Below are 16,156 nucleotides of genomic sequence, written 5' to 3' on the forward strand. Positions count from 1 at the left end.
AGAACTGCCCTGAGTAACGACCTTCTAAAAATACCTGTTTCCAGATCTGGTATAAACCACAGCACTCATATACTGAGTCTCCGGAGGATCTCTGTCCCCATGGCCTAAATGGCAATCTGCCCAAGAAGAACAGCCCATGACAAGCTGCTCATAAAGCCGTGTGGAGACGAGCTCTGCAGAATGCAAGAAACAAATGCGTCTTTTGCCTGTGCTGAGTTCATCAGCATTCGCAGCAAGTTTCAGAAACACCAACGCAACACAAGGCATGGACAGAAGGGAAACTGCCAACAAGAACATGGATATATAGCAACTTTACACAGGCCTGCTTTGGTGCAGTCTTGCAAAACACAACAACCAAAGAAAACCCATTCCCAGGTCTGGAAGTGTATTTGCCCATTCTTATCATAAATACCAACACTAGCACAACGAAGGCTAAGCGCCTGCAGCGTGGCTCCTCAGGCGTCCCCAGTAACGGGCCAATTTTCAAAGGTCTTTGAAAACCTTTGAAACAAACATTTTTGAAAATTGGCCCCATCCTCAGTCTCTGTTAAACGACCAGACTCTCTTGCAATCCTTTTTCCCTTCCTTTTCTAGATGGGTTGCCCCTGCTTGTTCAGCTAAAGAGAAATTAAAAAAAACATGTCTTTAATCACTTTAGGGCTCAGTCGCGTCTGAGTCGATACTGAAGCAACTTCAGTGATCAGTCTGAAGAGCTGAATTCATGATTCTGTGTATTTTACCAATTATTCTCAGAAATCTTTACACCTAAAATGTTGTTTTTAGAAAAATAAAACACAATAATGGAAAGCCTGCTTTCTTCACATTTTCTAGCCTAAGAAGACAAGGCAAAATACAATGCTAAGCTTGTTCCTTGAGACAACTGCACTCAAGCTCACGCAAGATTTTTGTTGCTAATAAAACTGCATGTTGGTTCCTTTTATTTGAGAACGGATTCCTCTGTTCTTAAGAGCTGCATAAGAGCCCAGTAGAAGATAGGTGAACAGACACAGTCAGTACTGGGAAGGCAGGGAGGATATTTAGGATTCAAAAAATTGCTCCAAATTACCTCAACGTAGTCCTGCAGGGCTGTGTCAAGCATGATGAGATCAGTGAGGAAGGTACCAAGGTAAGGCACCGTGCCTTGCATTACTCCCTGCAAATGATCAGAGCAATGTTGGGTTAATTGACTGAGAAATGGTAATAATTAGAATGCTAAAATACTCCTGTATAAGGAAATGAAATAAATAGTCTGCTTAACCAAATCTTAAACTTTGGAGGTTGCTAGCAGTCGTAGAGTTCCGGCTGCTTCTACACTGGTGAAGGAAATGCTTGTTTCTACCATCCAAAAGGATCCGTATTTTTTCCAGTCAAACAGACAAACAAGAAATCATATTCAGCACTTTTGCCTCACTATCCCAGATTCCTCTCCCCCTGTCCTTTTAAATCTTTGCCAACTGTGAGACAAAAGCCATTTTCACCAGCAGACTGGAAACCGGACATATTTTACAAAGCAATCTCTGTAGAAGTCTGTGCAATTTTCAAGCTGGTATGTCAGAAGCTTCATGAGCTTGTTTAAAAGCAAATGTGATTTCTGCACTGGCCAGAGCTAGTTTTCTTTATCACGAAAATTCCAGTATTTACATTATGTATTTTACTACCTGAAGGTTGTGTGGCTTTCCCCGTATTTCTCTCTAAAGGGTAGCAAAAGTAGGTAACGGAATTCTTTCTCATAGGATGGAAACAGGACAGTTGAAAATCATGAACACATGTTTATGTTCATCAATCATTTGTTACCCTTTTATATGACAGGTTTAGTAACTTTCTGGAAGACTTGAAACTAAGGCCAAGCCCTTGGCTCAGCGTCCATCCCAAACAGCTCATTGGGATGTGAGGCAAATCCAAGTGGGGACGGGAGCAGCACCCAGCCTGCGTTCCAGTTATCCCGAGCAGGGGACAAGGGAAGACTGGTGCCAGGTGACGTAACGTGGTTCCTGCGTACATCCACCGAATCCCGAAATCTTTGAGCATTCCCAGCATTACGTCACTGAAGGCACTGGCTGCGCCGATGCTTTGCGTATCCCTTTGCTCCAGCAGTGCGGTGCGCAGGGCGGCTGGATGGCTGCAACAACCACAGGGCTTGCAGCTCGGCAGCACAGCACAGCACAGCACGCACAGCGCGAGCTGGGGGCAGCACTGATCCCCCTTTGGAATTGTTTATGCATACAGACGTATGTCTGCGTGGGCTTGTCTATATATGCACATTATGTATATATATGCACATTGTATACACACAGAGGGTACTGCCTGCTTGCTCTGATCCATAGCATAAGGGAACACAGCTTTGGGCGTATATTTACAGGGACGAGCATTCTGACTGCATGTTCAGTCTAAACCTTTCGGTTGACTTGCTTTGTGTCAATCAATAGCATCGATGGGATTGTTTTGCTCGACAGAGGGCACATTCAGGCGCATTACCTACTGCACGCTCGCTTTGTTAAATACTTTTCTCGATTTTTGCTTCTTATATAACTGACCAAACAGGGTTACCGGTTCAAAAAAGGGTAGGAAAAGGACCCGAGACATACCATATCTTTTTGAAGCTGCAGCCGTCTCTGGGTCCTTTTCTGATTTTCTTTCACACTGCTGTCCAGATTTGCAAATTTGGATGTTCCTTCCTGTTAGGGAATGAGAAGACAAATAATGGAGGAGCTAAGTGGGAAGCTGGCAACTACGTTTGTGTAAAATAATTGCAAATACATTTAAACAGGCAAAAATATTTGTTGTGCAGGTCCGCGCATGTATACGTACACATGCTAATTTTCTGGGACTTGTACACAGATTGGGAATTTTTCTGCACAATAGCTCTACTGCAGCCAAAGCTAAGTGCTGTTGGAAGTCTCCTGAGAGTTTAAATCAGAGAAGCTTAGAAATACTTCAGGTGTCCAGATGCTTCTCTGAATTATATCCTGAGGCTCCTGACCTCATGATTTCTGTTCAATTTCCTAATCAGGACCGCTACAAGCAAACATCTCCATCTTATGTCATGCTTTGTTGTTTCTCTTGTGCTGCAACACAGAAATCCAGCAACTCCCCTCTGTGGCTTATGGACTAACCCAAAACCACGCAGGAAATGGAAGCAATAGGTTTTCATCTCCACAATTCAAACTTTCCTATGAATGGGTGAGCTATTTCACAACAGATCTGTAGCCTCTATTTCCCTGGATCCATGTGGGGTGCTTGGAATTACTGCTGTTTTTTCCAGTGGTTGAATAGATTGGGAGTGAATCATTATCAAAGTGTTTTTTAAGAGGCACAAGACAACAGCCTGCGCTTGTACAGGTCCTCTCGTTGCAATATTTACTTCTCTCAGTCAGAGTTAACGAACAGATCACTCAAACTGTATTTCCTTCCTTGGCCGAAAAACAGGAGCAAATGCAAAAGGAGTGTTGTCTCAATGTCTTTGAGATACTGAAAGGTAAACTGGAGATTGTCTAGCAGCGGCCAGTGGGCAGGCACAGAGGCTGAAACTGCAGCTTACAGCCGCTGTTTGGGGAGGAGAGAACACTGCGGTCCCTCTCTGTGCCCGCCAACCTGTTCCGTACGGCATTTTGTCTGCTCCGCACTTCAGTTTGCAGGATGGATGGGCAAGGTCAAACACGGCTTCCCCAGAGAGACTATTTATAGTGAAAGAAAACACAGACTTTAAGGATTCAGTGGACGTTAATCCTCAAATTGTTACGAAACGGTCCAAGACAAGAAGTAGGAGAGAGGTTCTAGGTATTCTGTGAGATTTTTCTCTTTTCACTGCTTTCAAAATGTTTTGCAAATCTATTTACGGCAGCTGGAGAGTGTGATTTGTTGGGAGCCAGGAGGTCTGGGCTCAGATTGAACTGTTGTTTTGTCTTATTAATATTTAGTTAAATAAGCTGTTCTGAGCACACACTTTCCCCTCTACGCTTATTATTGTCTCACTTGCTTTAAAATTTAGCTACAGATGTTGATAAATGGATGATAAACAAAACAGAGACTGACTGGTTTGCATGTTTTCACCCATCATTCCTGAGCAAAACCCAGTGTTTCAGATACCAAGGGTAAGGTACAAATGCCAGATTGACTGGATAGAACTGCCAAAAAGTAAACTGGTTAGCCAGTTTATAGAAAATTTTATGTAAACAGAAAAAAACTGCCACAAACATTCCTTAGTTTCTACAGAATATAGCCTTTCCCTGCTATTCTTCCTCACTCCTTTCAAGCTCTGGAGCTTGTTGGGGTTCACCCAGCAGAGCACACAAGTCGGACCGGATCAGACAGAGCCTGCTTTGTTGTCCATCTGGCCACACACAGAGCAGGAAGCCTGTTCCTTCAAAATTCCCAGCCCTGTCTTCTCGTTCCAAGAAAGGTAGGGGATAGTTGGATAAACATCTTGGTTTAATTCCTCAGCTGAAGCTGAGTGGCATTGTTCCAGTGAAGTCAAAAGTACTACAGTGGTGCAGCCCAGTTGAAAGTCTTGTTGGGAGTGTCTCTGCGCTCATTGGTGCAGACCTGAGCCTTTCTGGATGTGCTCAGAGGGAACCCAAGCTAGCGGTTCATCTCTATACAGAGCAGCATAAAGCCAAAGTGCTCATCTCAGTAAAATTACACCATGCGGCACCTCTTCCCTCGGTTGTGGCCCCAGTGCTGTCAGAGGTACGATACAGGTATTCCGGAGCTAGACATCACCGTGCCCAAGGGAGCGTCACCAGTCACTGAACTACAGCAGCGTGACATTCAACTCCAGGGGCTCCAAGGGGTCCTGAACTGCTGCCTTGTGAACAAATCCACACAAAATCTGCGCTGCTGCAGCCTGCTGTGTGTGATATCTGAGCTCAACGGGCTAATGCTAGTGTAGGTTCTTTCAGGAACAAGGAAATCACCTCACACGCCAGCACAAAAGCACAGGTTTTCCAGAGCTATCTTCCCTGACGCCCCGCATACCGCGAGTTCAGGGAGAGACAAGCTCTGGCAGCTGGTTAGAAAAAGGAATAACCTCAGCTTTGATTGAGATCACAAGCCTTGCAACTCCAGCTAATTCTCACCTTCATTAGTAGCTCCCTACTTGTCAAATAATTGTCATGGTCTGAGAAGATATCAGACAGCTCGTCGAACATCAGCATTATGTCCCTGTACAGGAAAAGATTAAATAATTTAGGTTATTAGTAAGCGCTCTAAATCATATCAGATTACTATTTTTTTCTCATGAATTGTTAATAGTTGGGCATATAAAAGATAACACCACCATAATGCATCCAGTGGGATGCTGCACATCTACTAGGAACCTTCCTGGGATCTTCTGGTGCTCCCAGTAAAGTCAGTCTGTATTTGACAGCATCACAAAGAAATGCCATTGGGTATACAGACCCTGAGCAGGGTTTTCAGTCGCACTGCAGGGTATGAGATTTTTGTAAGAAAGTAGATAAATGGGTACAAAGGGAGAGAACAATATCTCTGAGAGGTATCTTAGGTACTTCATTTTTGCCCTGTTCCATGCGCTCTGGAAAGCTAGAAGGACATAAGTGTACGAGTCCCTTTCTATTACCCAACACTACAAACACAAGATGGCAATATTTTGATGAGGAAGAGGAACCTGGGGCAGCGGAAGGAAAGACCCACCTCTCTCTAGGGGAAGCGCAGAGCTATACTGCGTGGCAGAGTGACATTTTTCTTTGTTTATCAAACGCAAAGGAAAGAAATTCTATTCTTCCCAAAGTGAATGAGCAGAACACCATCTTTCCTACACTGGGATTTCTGCTGTCTCTTCGGCATGCAGTAAATATGCCGGTTGCACAAAAAGGTATTCCCCTGTAAAAAATGTTTGTTGCCTTTGATACAGATTTGGAATTTGTAGTTTGGGGATATATTTCAAGGAAATATCAGGACCACGAGAGGATTAAAGAGGGTCTGTAGCAACCTGGACCTCCTCCAGCTTCATGGGAGAGAAGACGACAGGCAAGTATCATGGTGCCCTTTTGTCGACGTTCTGAGAGCGGTGTGCGTGAGCTGGGTGGGTAGCTAGTCCCGTAGCTTTTCAAAATAGGTTGTGGAAGATCCAGTATGCTATAAAGGACAGAAGAGACCCAGTATCCCTGAGGGCAGGTTGTCCCCTCGATATGAAACAGGGCCTCACAGCACTCAGACCCAAAAAAGAAATCTGAGCCTCACAGGAGTGAGAGGTTCTTCTACAAGAACAGACGTCCATGAAGGAGCAGAATGGGAAGACAGAGAACAAGATGAAAAGGAAGAGCAGTGAGCTTTTTGCCTTTGTTAGGGGCTAGCCAGAGGAGTGGAGGGGGAGGCTTACTTTGGAACGCATGCCCAGGTCTTCTTCAGCCGATAGATGGAGTTGGACTGCAGTGCTGAAATGATGGCCCTCAAGGAGGAAAAATTCTTCAGGATCCTACATTCCTGTGAAAGGAGCGGTTAGAAATACAGGAGCATTAAATGTCAGCATTACTAATAGGTTAGTGCTCTTCTGTTTGACCGGTGTCCTGCTCGCTGCACATTTCTCACTGCTAGGCAGGCAGCTGTACAAATATCGAGCATCCAAAATATCACTCCCCTCTCCAGCCACCAAGCACTTTATGGGCTTTGGCACTTGTATCTTGTTTTCCTCACTTTCATGTATTTGCGGTGATGTTGCAGTGTTACAGCTTCCAGTTCTCCTAGTAAAAATAAAAGTGGAACTGGGCCCATGAAGCCAGGCTAAAAAGCACAAATGTTACACTTATTTAAAAGCTCTTTATAGTTACTAATCCCTTTCACCCTTTAGGGTAAAAACCAGGCTTTGCCTCTTTGTATATGGTATTTAAAATGTAAACCCTCAATCATCTAAGTGTCAATTAAAAATAAAGACATGCAAAGGAATAACCTGTTATTCAAGTATGCACACACTGTTGAAGAGAAAAACCTCGCCAGCTTTTCCAGAGTTAGGATCAAATCCTAACAGAGACTCGTCCACAGACACTTCTTATGCAGCTGCTCTGTGGCAAAAGCTTTGATGGAAAAGGACACTGAAAAACTTAATTCTCAAAAAAAAAATAGCAAAGATTCCTGGTAAAGCAGATGAAATCAAGGAGTGGCCGGGGAAAGTCTGGCCTGTGGCTCCTCAAGGAACTCCCGTAAACCTGTTGGTGGCTGATGAACCAGAGCACGGGCACCACAGACCCGAGAAGCTCTTGCACACATGAGCTCTCACAAGCAGGTGTCTGCACATGCAAATTAAGCAGACCAGACACATGCCAATCACCTGGCGCAGGTAGATGAGAACGTATTCAAACTGCAGTTCTGCTTCTGCAAATTTTTATGGGGCTGATTATTACATTAATAATGCTGATTACGTAGAGGATCCTTACAGTGAAAACACACATAATCTATTTCCTTTGTAGGACTGAACAAATGTAAAGTAACCTCAGCATAAACAAAAGTCAGACATTAATGCATCAGCAACTCTGTTCACGAGTTGCATTAAAATTGGCTGAACAACTAAGGCAAGTACATTTACTCCCATTTATTTATCTAAAAGAAAAACCAACTTTGTGAACTTGGAAGGATTAGGCTAGATAAAGCCCAAGTTCAAGATCACGTGGTAGGACACACAAGACCTGAAAGTTATTTTTGCGTGGTTCGGGGCCAAAGAAGCCACATAACAGCTCTCCTTCAGAGACTGGCACGTTTGAGAAGGAGATCCTTTGTTCTTTATGTTCAACTTGAAATTCAGGCTGGGGAGAACATAGATTTAGAGGCACAAATTCTTAGCATTTCTTTTTTTTTTTTTTCAAATGCAACAGGAGTTTGAACTGGAAGATCCAATTTGGAACCATCTTGGCTTAATTGCACGTTGCATAATTTAAAGCACATTAGAAATTCAATATTGGATTTTGTGTTCTCAATGATTTAACTGACTGCAGACTAAACTTTAGCAGGCTTCCATTTGTATATAGGAAGAATTTTTAAGACTGCTTGAGTAACTTTGGTTTATGCTGTGTCCATCACAGGGGAAAACCAGAAAGAATCCTGTGCAGAAGCAGCTTTGATTAAAAATATTGAGCATAATAGGATATTAATAATTTCATTTTTACTTCTTATTTTTAAAGAAAATATTGCGTGAGTGAAATTGGCTGCTCCTGCTCAGGAACCTTAGATATAGGTGGAGCAGAGAGGGCTGGCAGTTAGAAAAAGTATTCAGTTTGTCTTGTAAACCAAGACACTGGATCCAAAAGTCACAAACAGATAACAAACATGGAATTCCATGCTGCTAAGTTACAGACTTAGCTGTCAGTGAATAACTGCACTTTAATGAGCGGATTGTTTTCTAATTCAGGCATCTAACTAGTCAAAACACTCATTTGCATGCACAAAGCAAGCAACTTTCTTCAGAAGTGGGCAGCTAAGTATATAAGCAACTAGCTGTTCTACATGTGCAATTATTTTGTAGAGCATGCACATGCATTTTTCATGTGCTTAGCTAAGACTGAAGTATTTAATTATGTGTATGAATTAAGTAAGGGAGAAGCACTGAATCAACAGAGGTGGAGAACAAAGTTCTCCATCCTCAGAGCAAGTACGATGAGCGTGGTGCCTGCACTGGCTCTCCGGGCCTTCCCGCTGACCCACGACGAGCTGGAAGATGCTTCATACTTGCTCACCCAAACTGTGGACCGGTCTGGAGGGTAAAAGGCTAAAGGTACCAGCCCCTTTAGCTAGTACCCTCTGCAACTTCAAGATCTGCACACAGGAACCAGGCATCAAACTTCCTAATCCATTCACACGGGCTATAAAGCAGCCATCAGATGATAACAAAAATGGGCGGACGTAAGTGCCAACAGAGAGGTGAAAGATGACTTCCCCATACCAGTTTCCTGAACCATGCAGTCGCTGGAGCTGAGGTGCCGGGAGTAACACCAGTGCCTCTGGAAGCACAGAGGTGCATTGGCAAGGTTGGGAAGCCTCTGTTTGGCTTGAGCTTTTTATGACTGCTTACTTTGTATAGCGCAGAAAGAACCCATGTGATTCTTAAAACAAAAGTCAACACACATCTATACAAAAGTGCTTTAAAGTTCTCTTCAAAAGAGAGATCTAGTTTAGTGCCAGCTGCCCAGTGCTCTGAAAGGGAGTTAAAAAGGCTGCAGTATTATAGTAAAGATAAAAATCTAAGAAATTAGCAAACTAGAGTTATGTAAAAAAGGCACACAAAACCCTTTCACACAAAGATTAAGAAACACCTAATCTGCTACACAACAAAGGAATTGAAGCAAAGAGTAAAAATGTGTTAAAGAAACATGTGAGACAAGGATAAAGCAGAAAGGTAAGAAGACGAGGGGGGACCACTACCATATTGTAGCTCTACTTATTTTTTCTTGTCAGTGCTTGCACCTCTCACCCCTCCAAACCCGCTGCTCTGTGTACCTAATATAAACTCTGAATATCTCAGTAGGCAAACAACTTTTCGACCTCAAGAATTTTTCAAAACAAAAGAGTAGAAACAACAGTTTCATTTTTTCCATGTGGAAGAGGCTGCTACTTCCTGTAATGTTAGCTTTGCCTGCACTTACTTAAAACCTTGTATTTACTTTCCGTTCATATATACATACAAATATATAAAAATGTATGAAAACACAAACAGTTGTGCTGTCTTCCCCCATACCCTATGCCAGCTCTCACCGGTGTTCATAGATGCAGGAGAGGGAGCGTGATGCTCATGGGCTGAACACGAAGGGCCAAAGGTAAGCACAAAGCTTATTTTGACCGTGCCTGCACCACTGCCCGACCAATTCCACTCTTGTTAAACTTGCCTCTAAAAACAAGTCTAACCTTTGCATGATATCAACCATCACTTCATTCACTGATACGAGCAGTATTTTCTTCCTAGGAAAGCGAACTGTTTGAGTTTATACCTATCTTACCATAAATGTTACATCATCAAGTATATGGCACTCCCTATCTGCAAGACATGGTACCTGCCTCACCCATTAACTACCACTCCCAACCCTGTGAAGAGACAAGCATCAACCCTTTTTCCATGCTGGGGAAGGAACTCAGGAGAGGAAGGGCAATACCTCATCTGCTATTACGGAGAAAGTCAATCAAAAATAGAAAGAATTAGAGCTAGTATGTTCCCTGGCCTGGGACCAACGCACACAGGCCCTTTCTCCCCTCCCAACTCCCTCAACTCCACAGTCCCCACACAAGAAACTTTAAACAGTCTAGAATAAATGCTTTACATGTGCAATATGAATCCACTTCTCAATGATCTTGGCTCTTTGCTGCGTTTTGAGTTCTTTGCTCGTCAGGATAGTGCTGACAACACATTTGGTAACGGCATTGAACTGAGAGATGGTGGCTCTGATGGTAGGTACCAGGTGCTCGTTTTCTTTCTTGTCCCTTCGTGACCAGATGCATCCCAAACAGTGGTAGGGCACAACCTTCTTGAAAAGTTTCTGGAGTGAGAGAGAGGTGTGTAAGTCAGCAGGATTCTCCTGGATCTCTATTGTCCACAAGAAGAAATGCATGGTTTTGGTACAAATTGGATCTAGATCTAATATGGTATTAAAAGGTAAATATTTGTTTTCTCTTAATTTAAAATATGTGCTTTGGCATGCTCTTTATAGGCTTGATGCCCTAAAAAAACTCTTAGCTGGGAAAATCAGAGACACCTTTATAACAGTTGCATAACCAAGGGGAAAATTTTTTATATAGTGTTATTTTGAAGGAGATTGATACAGACAAACTAAATGAGACCACTACAGTTAAATGTACTTATACATCTTTAGGCCAGGCAGCAATGTAGTCAAAATGTGCTGTTTCTCAGGTGTCAAACACTAAACTTTGCAAAACAGGCTACACAGTATACATTAACTGCATACATTTTTTAAAAAAACCAAACCTTCAGAATGACTGAAGGAAAAAGCCCTTTGAATGAAACATGTTTGGATAACCAAGCAGAGCTGTGCCCCAACAACAGACTGTTCTGGAACACTATATTTACATTGACATAACTTTAAAAAAAAAATAATTTAGAAGGCCAGCACTATTTCCCCTAGCATTTCAAGTAGTACGTATACTCTCCGTACCGCATCCATGTAAGTCAACTGTTCAGCCACAAGGTCTTCTTGGAAAGAAGAGAATTCTTCTGGACCGATCTCCGGTTCCTCTTCATCAGACAGGTTACAGGGGGAAGTGCTATGGAACTCATCTGTCCAGGATGGAAAACACGACTTAATAAATCTATACCACAAACAGTGAATCAAAGCAGATGTTTGTTTATTTTAAAGCATCACTGTATGTATTTTAGCAGAATGCCCAAAGGGTCCTGCCTGATACAATGGCCACACTGTGCTGCATGTTTTAGTGAGAAAGACGATGAGCAGAAGATTAAATTGGCAAAGAAAAGGTGGAAGAGAAAGAAATAGAGTTAGAGAGAACTGAACTGTTCAGGGTCTCTCAGCCGAGAAGTGGGTTAACCCATTCGCTAACCATTCTTCTGAAAGAAAAATACCACCACCCCCCCAATAAAAATTCCTTATTAACATTGCAGAATTCTGTTGATCTACTTTTCAATATTTATGCATTTTACAATAGGGGAAAAAACCCAAACCAAACCACAAAAAACAAAATGCAAAGGGATGAATTATACCCCCAAAATATTGCATTAGGAATGTTCTTATATCCAGATTTTATTTCCCGTGTGTGGAAATAAAAAGAGGTATCAGGTTTTCTTGGCACCATTTGTGCCTTCACGGGCTATACTGAAGAGAGTTTGTTCCAGCATCCCTCACCTTCCCTTTCCGGGGATTTTTCCCAGAAATGGAATACATTGAGGACCTACAGCATTCAGCTGAACGCTGCTTCTGAATGGAAGGGGTGAGAGAGGAGAGCCGTCCTCATCGAGGGACCCCATCCAGTGCAGAAGGAAGGGATTTCACAGGTGTTCCCATGTCACCTTGAGCTCTCACAGGTTGGGAACAAAGCCACATTAAAACACAAAGAAATCTGCCCTTGTTTCCCATGGTAGAGGAGGAAGTCAAACAGAAAATCCCTGAAAATAAATCCTCTTCCTAATCCCTTTTACTGTAAGGCAACAGTCATTCCAAAAGTAGAAAGAGAAAAAAAACCACAGACTTGTTGAAGACTAGCAAGGAAAGTCCTGAGTTTACTACTAGGGAGATTTCATTAACAAAACCAAGCAGTGCATTCCAGAGTATGTTGTGCAATATTTCATATCCAATCAAAGCAGAACAGACATTAAAGCAACAAAAGCAGATAAAGTGATATTTCATCATTGTTTTTCAAAATACTTCATTTTTCCTTTCTTTCTTAATTAGCAAAACCTAATCATCAATGCAAACTGCTAGTTTTGATGTAACAAATTATAACTACAGGCTGTATCCAGATTTCCATCTGTACATTCCAATTGCACAATTTATTGACAGAGCTAAACGCGATAAATGGAGATCTCTGTTCAGGCCTTATTTTTCTGTGCCTGTTCTGTAACAATACGCATAATTAAATTGACTTCTACTGAACTGTTACAAGAGTCACACTTTTGTCTCTTTTTGGCTGCGTAACCCCTCGTTTTCCTTTCAGCTCTGGAAATTCAACTGAAAATGCTCATCACTGAGTTACAACCCTACTCAAAACCTCACAGCGCCCTTAACATCAGGTCCTGGAGTGCAATGCAAGATTTTCCTTCTCTTTCTTCATGCCTCTTTCTCCTTTTTCTCTAACCTTCATAAGTGTGTAACCAGACTTCTCCCTACTCCCCAAGAAGCTGGAATCTCTTGTACACAAGTGTCTCATCATCTTCAAACCGCCCTGAGGCATTTAGCCCTCTCAAAGCCCAGCTGCCCTCTTGATTTCACCGAGAGCCAACACGAGCCCCTTCTGAGTTTGCACTCTCGGACTTGCCTTGCTTTGTGTCACTCGAGCTGCAAGCGCTGAGCCCGGGCTGTCTGTCCTCTATGGATTTATCTGTGTAGCTGGTACTGCAATCTTTTATCTACGTCTCTGGTACTGCAATCTAATCTACTGGCATGGCTGATGCCAGCACTGAATGGAGGTTTGATTACACAAATCAAACTGTACAATTAAGATCAAAATTTGTAAATTCATAACACGATATGAATGCTTTAGAACAATAGCGATCAGCAAGTCTTGACTGCAGACAACACATTAAGAGTTTTGAAATTAAATGAACAAAGATGGAGCTCTCATTAAGTGACAACTCTAAAACTCTTCTCTGCAGACCCCACAGGTTGATTGCATGCTCCCCTTCTTATTTTATTCTCATTAACAGCCTCTATTCTGCCACAATTTGGAAAATGTTGTCCTTCAAACTGACCCATCTGTAACTCAGAAAAGAAGCTTTACAACTACTGCTTGAGGAAAGAAATGCAGAAACAGGGCTGCTGGGAACTTCTGCTCCCTTTGAACCGCAGCTGAACCCAAATATAGCTCTCGTGTGCTTGCTTTGTTTGCCCTGTGGGAACCAAACCCAGGAAAGGACATCACTAGGCACATGTTAGCAACCCTGTTCGCTTACCTGCATTCAGTAAGGAAAACGCCTGGGCTCTGTGCGTACTCCTTTTTATGTGTGTGTTAATGACAGAGTTAATTTGGCATTTCACAGTATTATGCATTGACATGGTATTTCTGGAACATCCGGCAGACATGATTTTTATGGGATTAAATGTTTTTTTTTTTTTCCCCGTCATTTCCTTTATCCTTTATTCCATGAATTATTCCTTCTCACCCCTCTACCGAAGCTGGAAGCTGATTCTAGTTCTCATTCACACACTACGTGAGCTCCTATGACTTTTCAGCTTCTGCCACAGGAAGCTTTCTGACCAGGATAAGGGTATGTGTCAGGCTTGACGCTGCACACAGCATATTTGTGTTACTACAGTTCACTATTGTTTCAGTAGATTGTGACCCCCAATAACGTAAGTTTTTCCTCTGTCCTTGGATACCAGCAGCCGGCCACTCAAATAGGAAAAAACAGCCACACACACTTCCTTTGACACGACGGTAACTAGGAAGAAACGCTTCGTGACAACCATGCTTGTGACTCAAGCTGTATTTTTTCACAGCTCTGTATTTTGCTTTTTGTTGGTTTGGGCTTTTTGTAGGGGGATGGGGATGAAATGAGAAGATCAGCTAAAGAGCAGCTGTGTGGTTTATTCAATGACATGGGAAGCGTGCTGACAATTAACCACTTCATGGCTGCAGCAATCTCAAAGCTTTGGCTAAATATTAGAGAAGTGCTGGAGTTCCCAATCCACCCTAGAATGAACAGGCATAGGCACCTACGCTGTACCGCTATTTCATCCCACACGGAACCTGCAGCCTCATACAGAGATATTTTTTTTTTAAAAAAGAAACAAGAATAAAGTCACTGGTGAGCCTCACAATATTGCTGATTAGCATGAGAGTTGATGAAATGTACTGCACATAAATCCCTGTGGTACCATACAGCCTGGGAGAACAGAAAGAGAGAAGGGAAAGGCAACTTACTGTCATTTTCCACTTCTTGGCTCTGGAACTGCTCCAGGAGGCTCTGTGCCCTCCTCTCCGGCTCAGAGCCAGGCATATTCGCCTTCAGGTAATCCAGCAACTTCAGCAAAGATGGGTGGTTGGGCGGCTCTCTGAAATCCTCACAGCACTGATCGAGCCAGGCTCGTAAGATTGATGCTGTTGCACTAAGGGCAAATACACAGAGAACACACCGGTTGTATATAGCATGTATTGACGAAATCATGTGTATCTGTGTCTACTATAAGAATAAAACCACCGAGACATTCATACTCCATGTGAAGGCAGTGTAAAGCCTTTTTGAGCAAGGTATTTAATTTATTCTTTTTATGCATGGAGTCTTAGCAAGATGTCACTCAGATTTTGCCAGGGACTTCACTGAAGTAGCTCCTGATTTGCACTTCCTACCAGCGGATCCAGCTATGGCCAGACTCCTGAGACCTTTGGTAGGTGACCAAGAGGGGCCCTGCCACAACCTCTGCGAGCACTTTCAGTAGTCTGGGGGGAACCCCATCAGGGCCCATGGACTTGTGAACATTCAGCTGATACAGCTGGTGCCTTAAAACTTCAGTGCCCACAAATGGCATGTCACTTTCCCGCACTCGTGGTTGTCTGACTCAGGGGACCAGGCAGCCCAAGGTCTATGAGTATTACTAAAGACTGAGGCAAAAACTGCATTGAATGCCTCTGCTTTTTCTTCACCCTTATGAGTCAGATGACCATCTTCAACCGTACTGGTCCAATGTTTTCTTTAGACCTCCTCTTGCTATTAACATACTTCAAAAAGCCCTTCGTATTATCTGAAACGCTGGCCACTTTCAACTCCAATTGAGCCGTGGCCTTTTGTGTCTTCTCCCTGCACAAATGAGCCACAGTTTTGTAATCTTTTGGCAACACCTGACCTTACTTCCAGAGATCCTACAGTTTCTTTTCCTTCTGAGCTCCACAAGGAGTTCCCTGTTCAGCCAAGCTGGTCTTCTGCTCCGCTTGCTTGACTGGCACCACAGTGGAATTGCCTGCTCCTGTGCTTCTAAAAGGCGGTTCTTAAAGACTGACCTGCCCTCGGACTCCTAAGCCCTCAAAAGCAGATTCCCAGGGTACTCTGCTAAGTAGCTTCCCAAATAGCTGGAAGTTTGCTCTCCTGAAGTCCAGGGTAGCAACTCTGCTGTCCTTTTTTCTCCTTACACTGAAAGTTTGAAATTCAACCATTTCATGATCACTGTGTCCAAGACAGCCACCGACCATCACATCCCTCACTGGTGCTTCTCCAGTCACAAACAGCAAGTCTAGGAGGGCGTCTTTCCTGGTTGGCTCACTGAGTACCTGTGACAAGAAGTTATCTCCTACAAACTTCAAGACTTTCCAAGACCTGTTTGTCACAGCAGTATGATATTTCCAGTTGATGTTTGGGAAGTTGAAATCTCCCATAAGCACAAGGGCCACCGATCCAGACATTTCTCCTAATTGCCTATAGCACAATTCTTTCCATTCAGGCCAGGTGCTCGGTAGTAGACACCCACTACAACTTCTCCTTTGTTTTCCATCCCGCTAATCCCTACCCAGAGGCTCTCAAACTCATCCTCACTGACTGTAA

At 43.1% G+C, this 16,156-nt stretch overlaps 1 protein-coding gene across 1 annotated transcript in view; it reads right to left on the bottom strand.

Moving 5' to 3' along the window:
* RGL1 (ral guanine nucleotide dissociation stimulator like 1) overlaps window positions 1-16,156 on the bottom strand; it is a 77,139-nt gene that overhangs the window by 10,228 nt on the left and 50,755 nt on the right. The window contains exons 5-11 of the mRNA XM_074597601.1: window positions 14,545-14,729; window positions 11,106-11,227; window positions 10,257-10,472; window positions 6,338-6,441; window positions 5,076-5,160; window positions 2,586-2,675; window positions 1,067-1,153 (exon numbers count right to left, since the gene is read on the bottom strand). Of these exons, the coding sequence (XP_074453702.1) occupies window positions 1,067-1,153; window positions 2,586-2,675; window positions 5,076-5,160; window positions 6,338-6,441; window positions 10,257-10,472; window positions 11,106-11,227; window positions 14,545-14,729 (889 nt within the window). The remainder of the gene's footprint in view (window positions 1-1,066; window positions 1,154-2,585; window positions 2,676-5,075; window positions 5,161-6,337; window positions 6,442-10,256; window positions 10,473-11,105; window positions 11,228-14,544; window positions 14,730-16,156) is intronic.

Source organism: Larus michahellis, chromosome 8, assembly GCF_964199755.1.
Source record: "Larus michahellis chromosome 8, bLarMic1.1, whole genome shotgun sequence".
NCBI classification, from domain to species: domain Eukaryota; kingdom Metazoa; phylum Chordata; class Aves; order Charadriiformes; family Laridae; genus Larus; species Larus michahellis.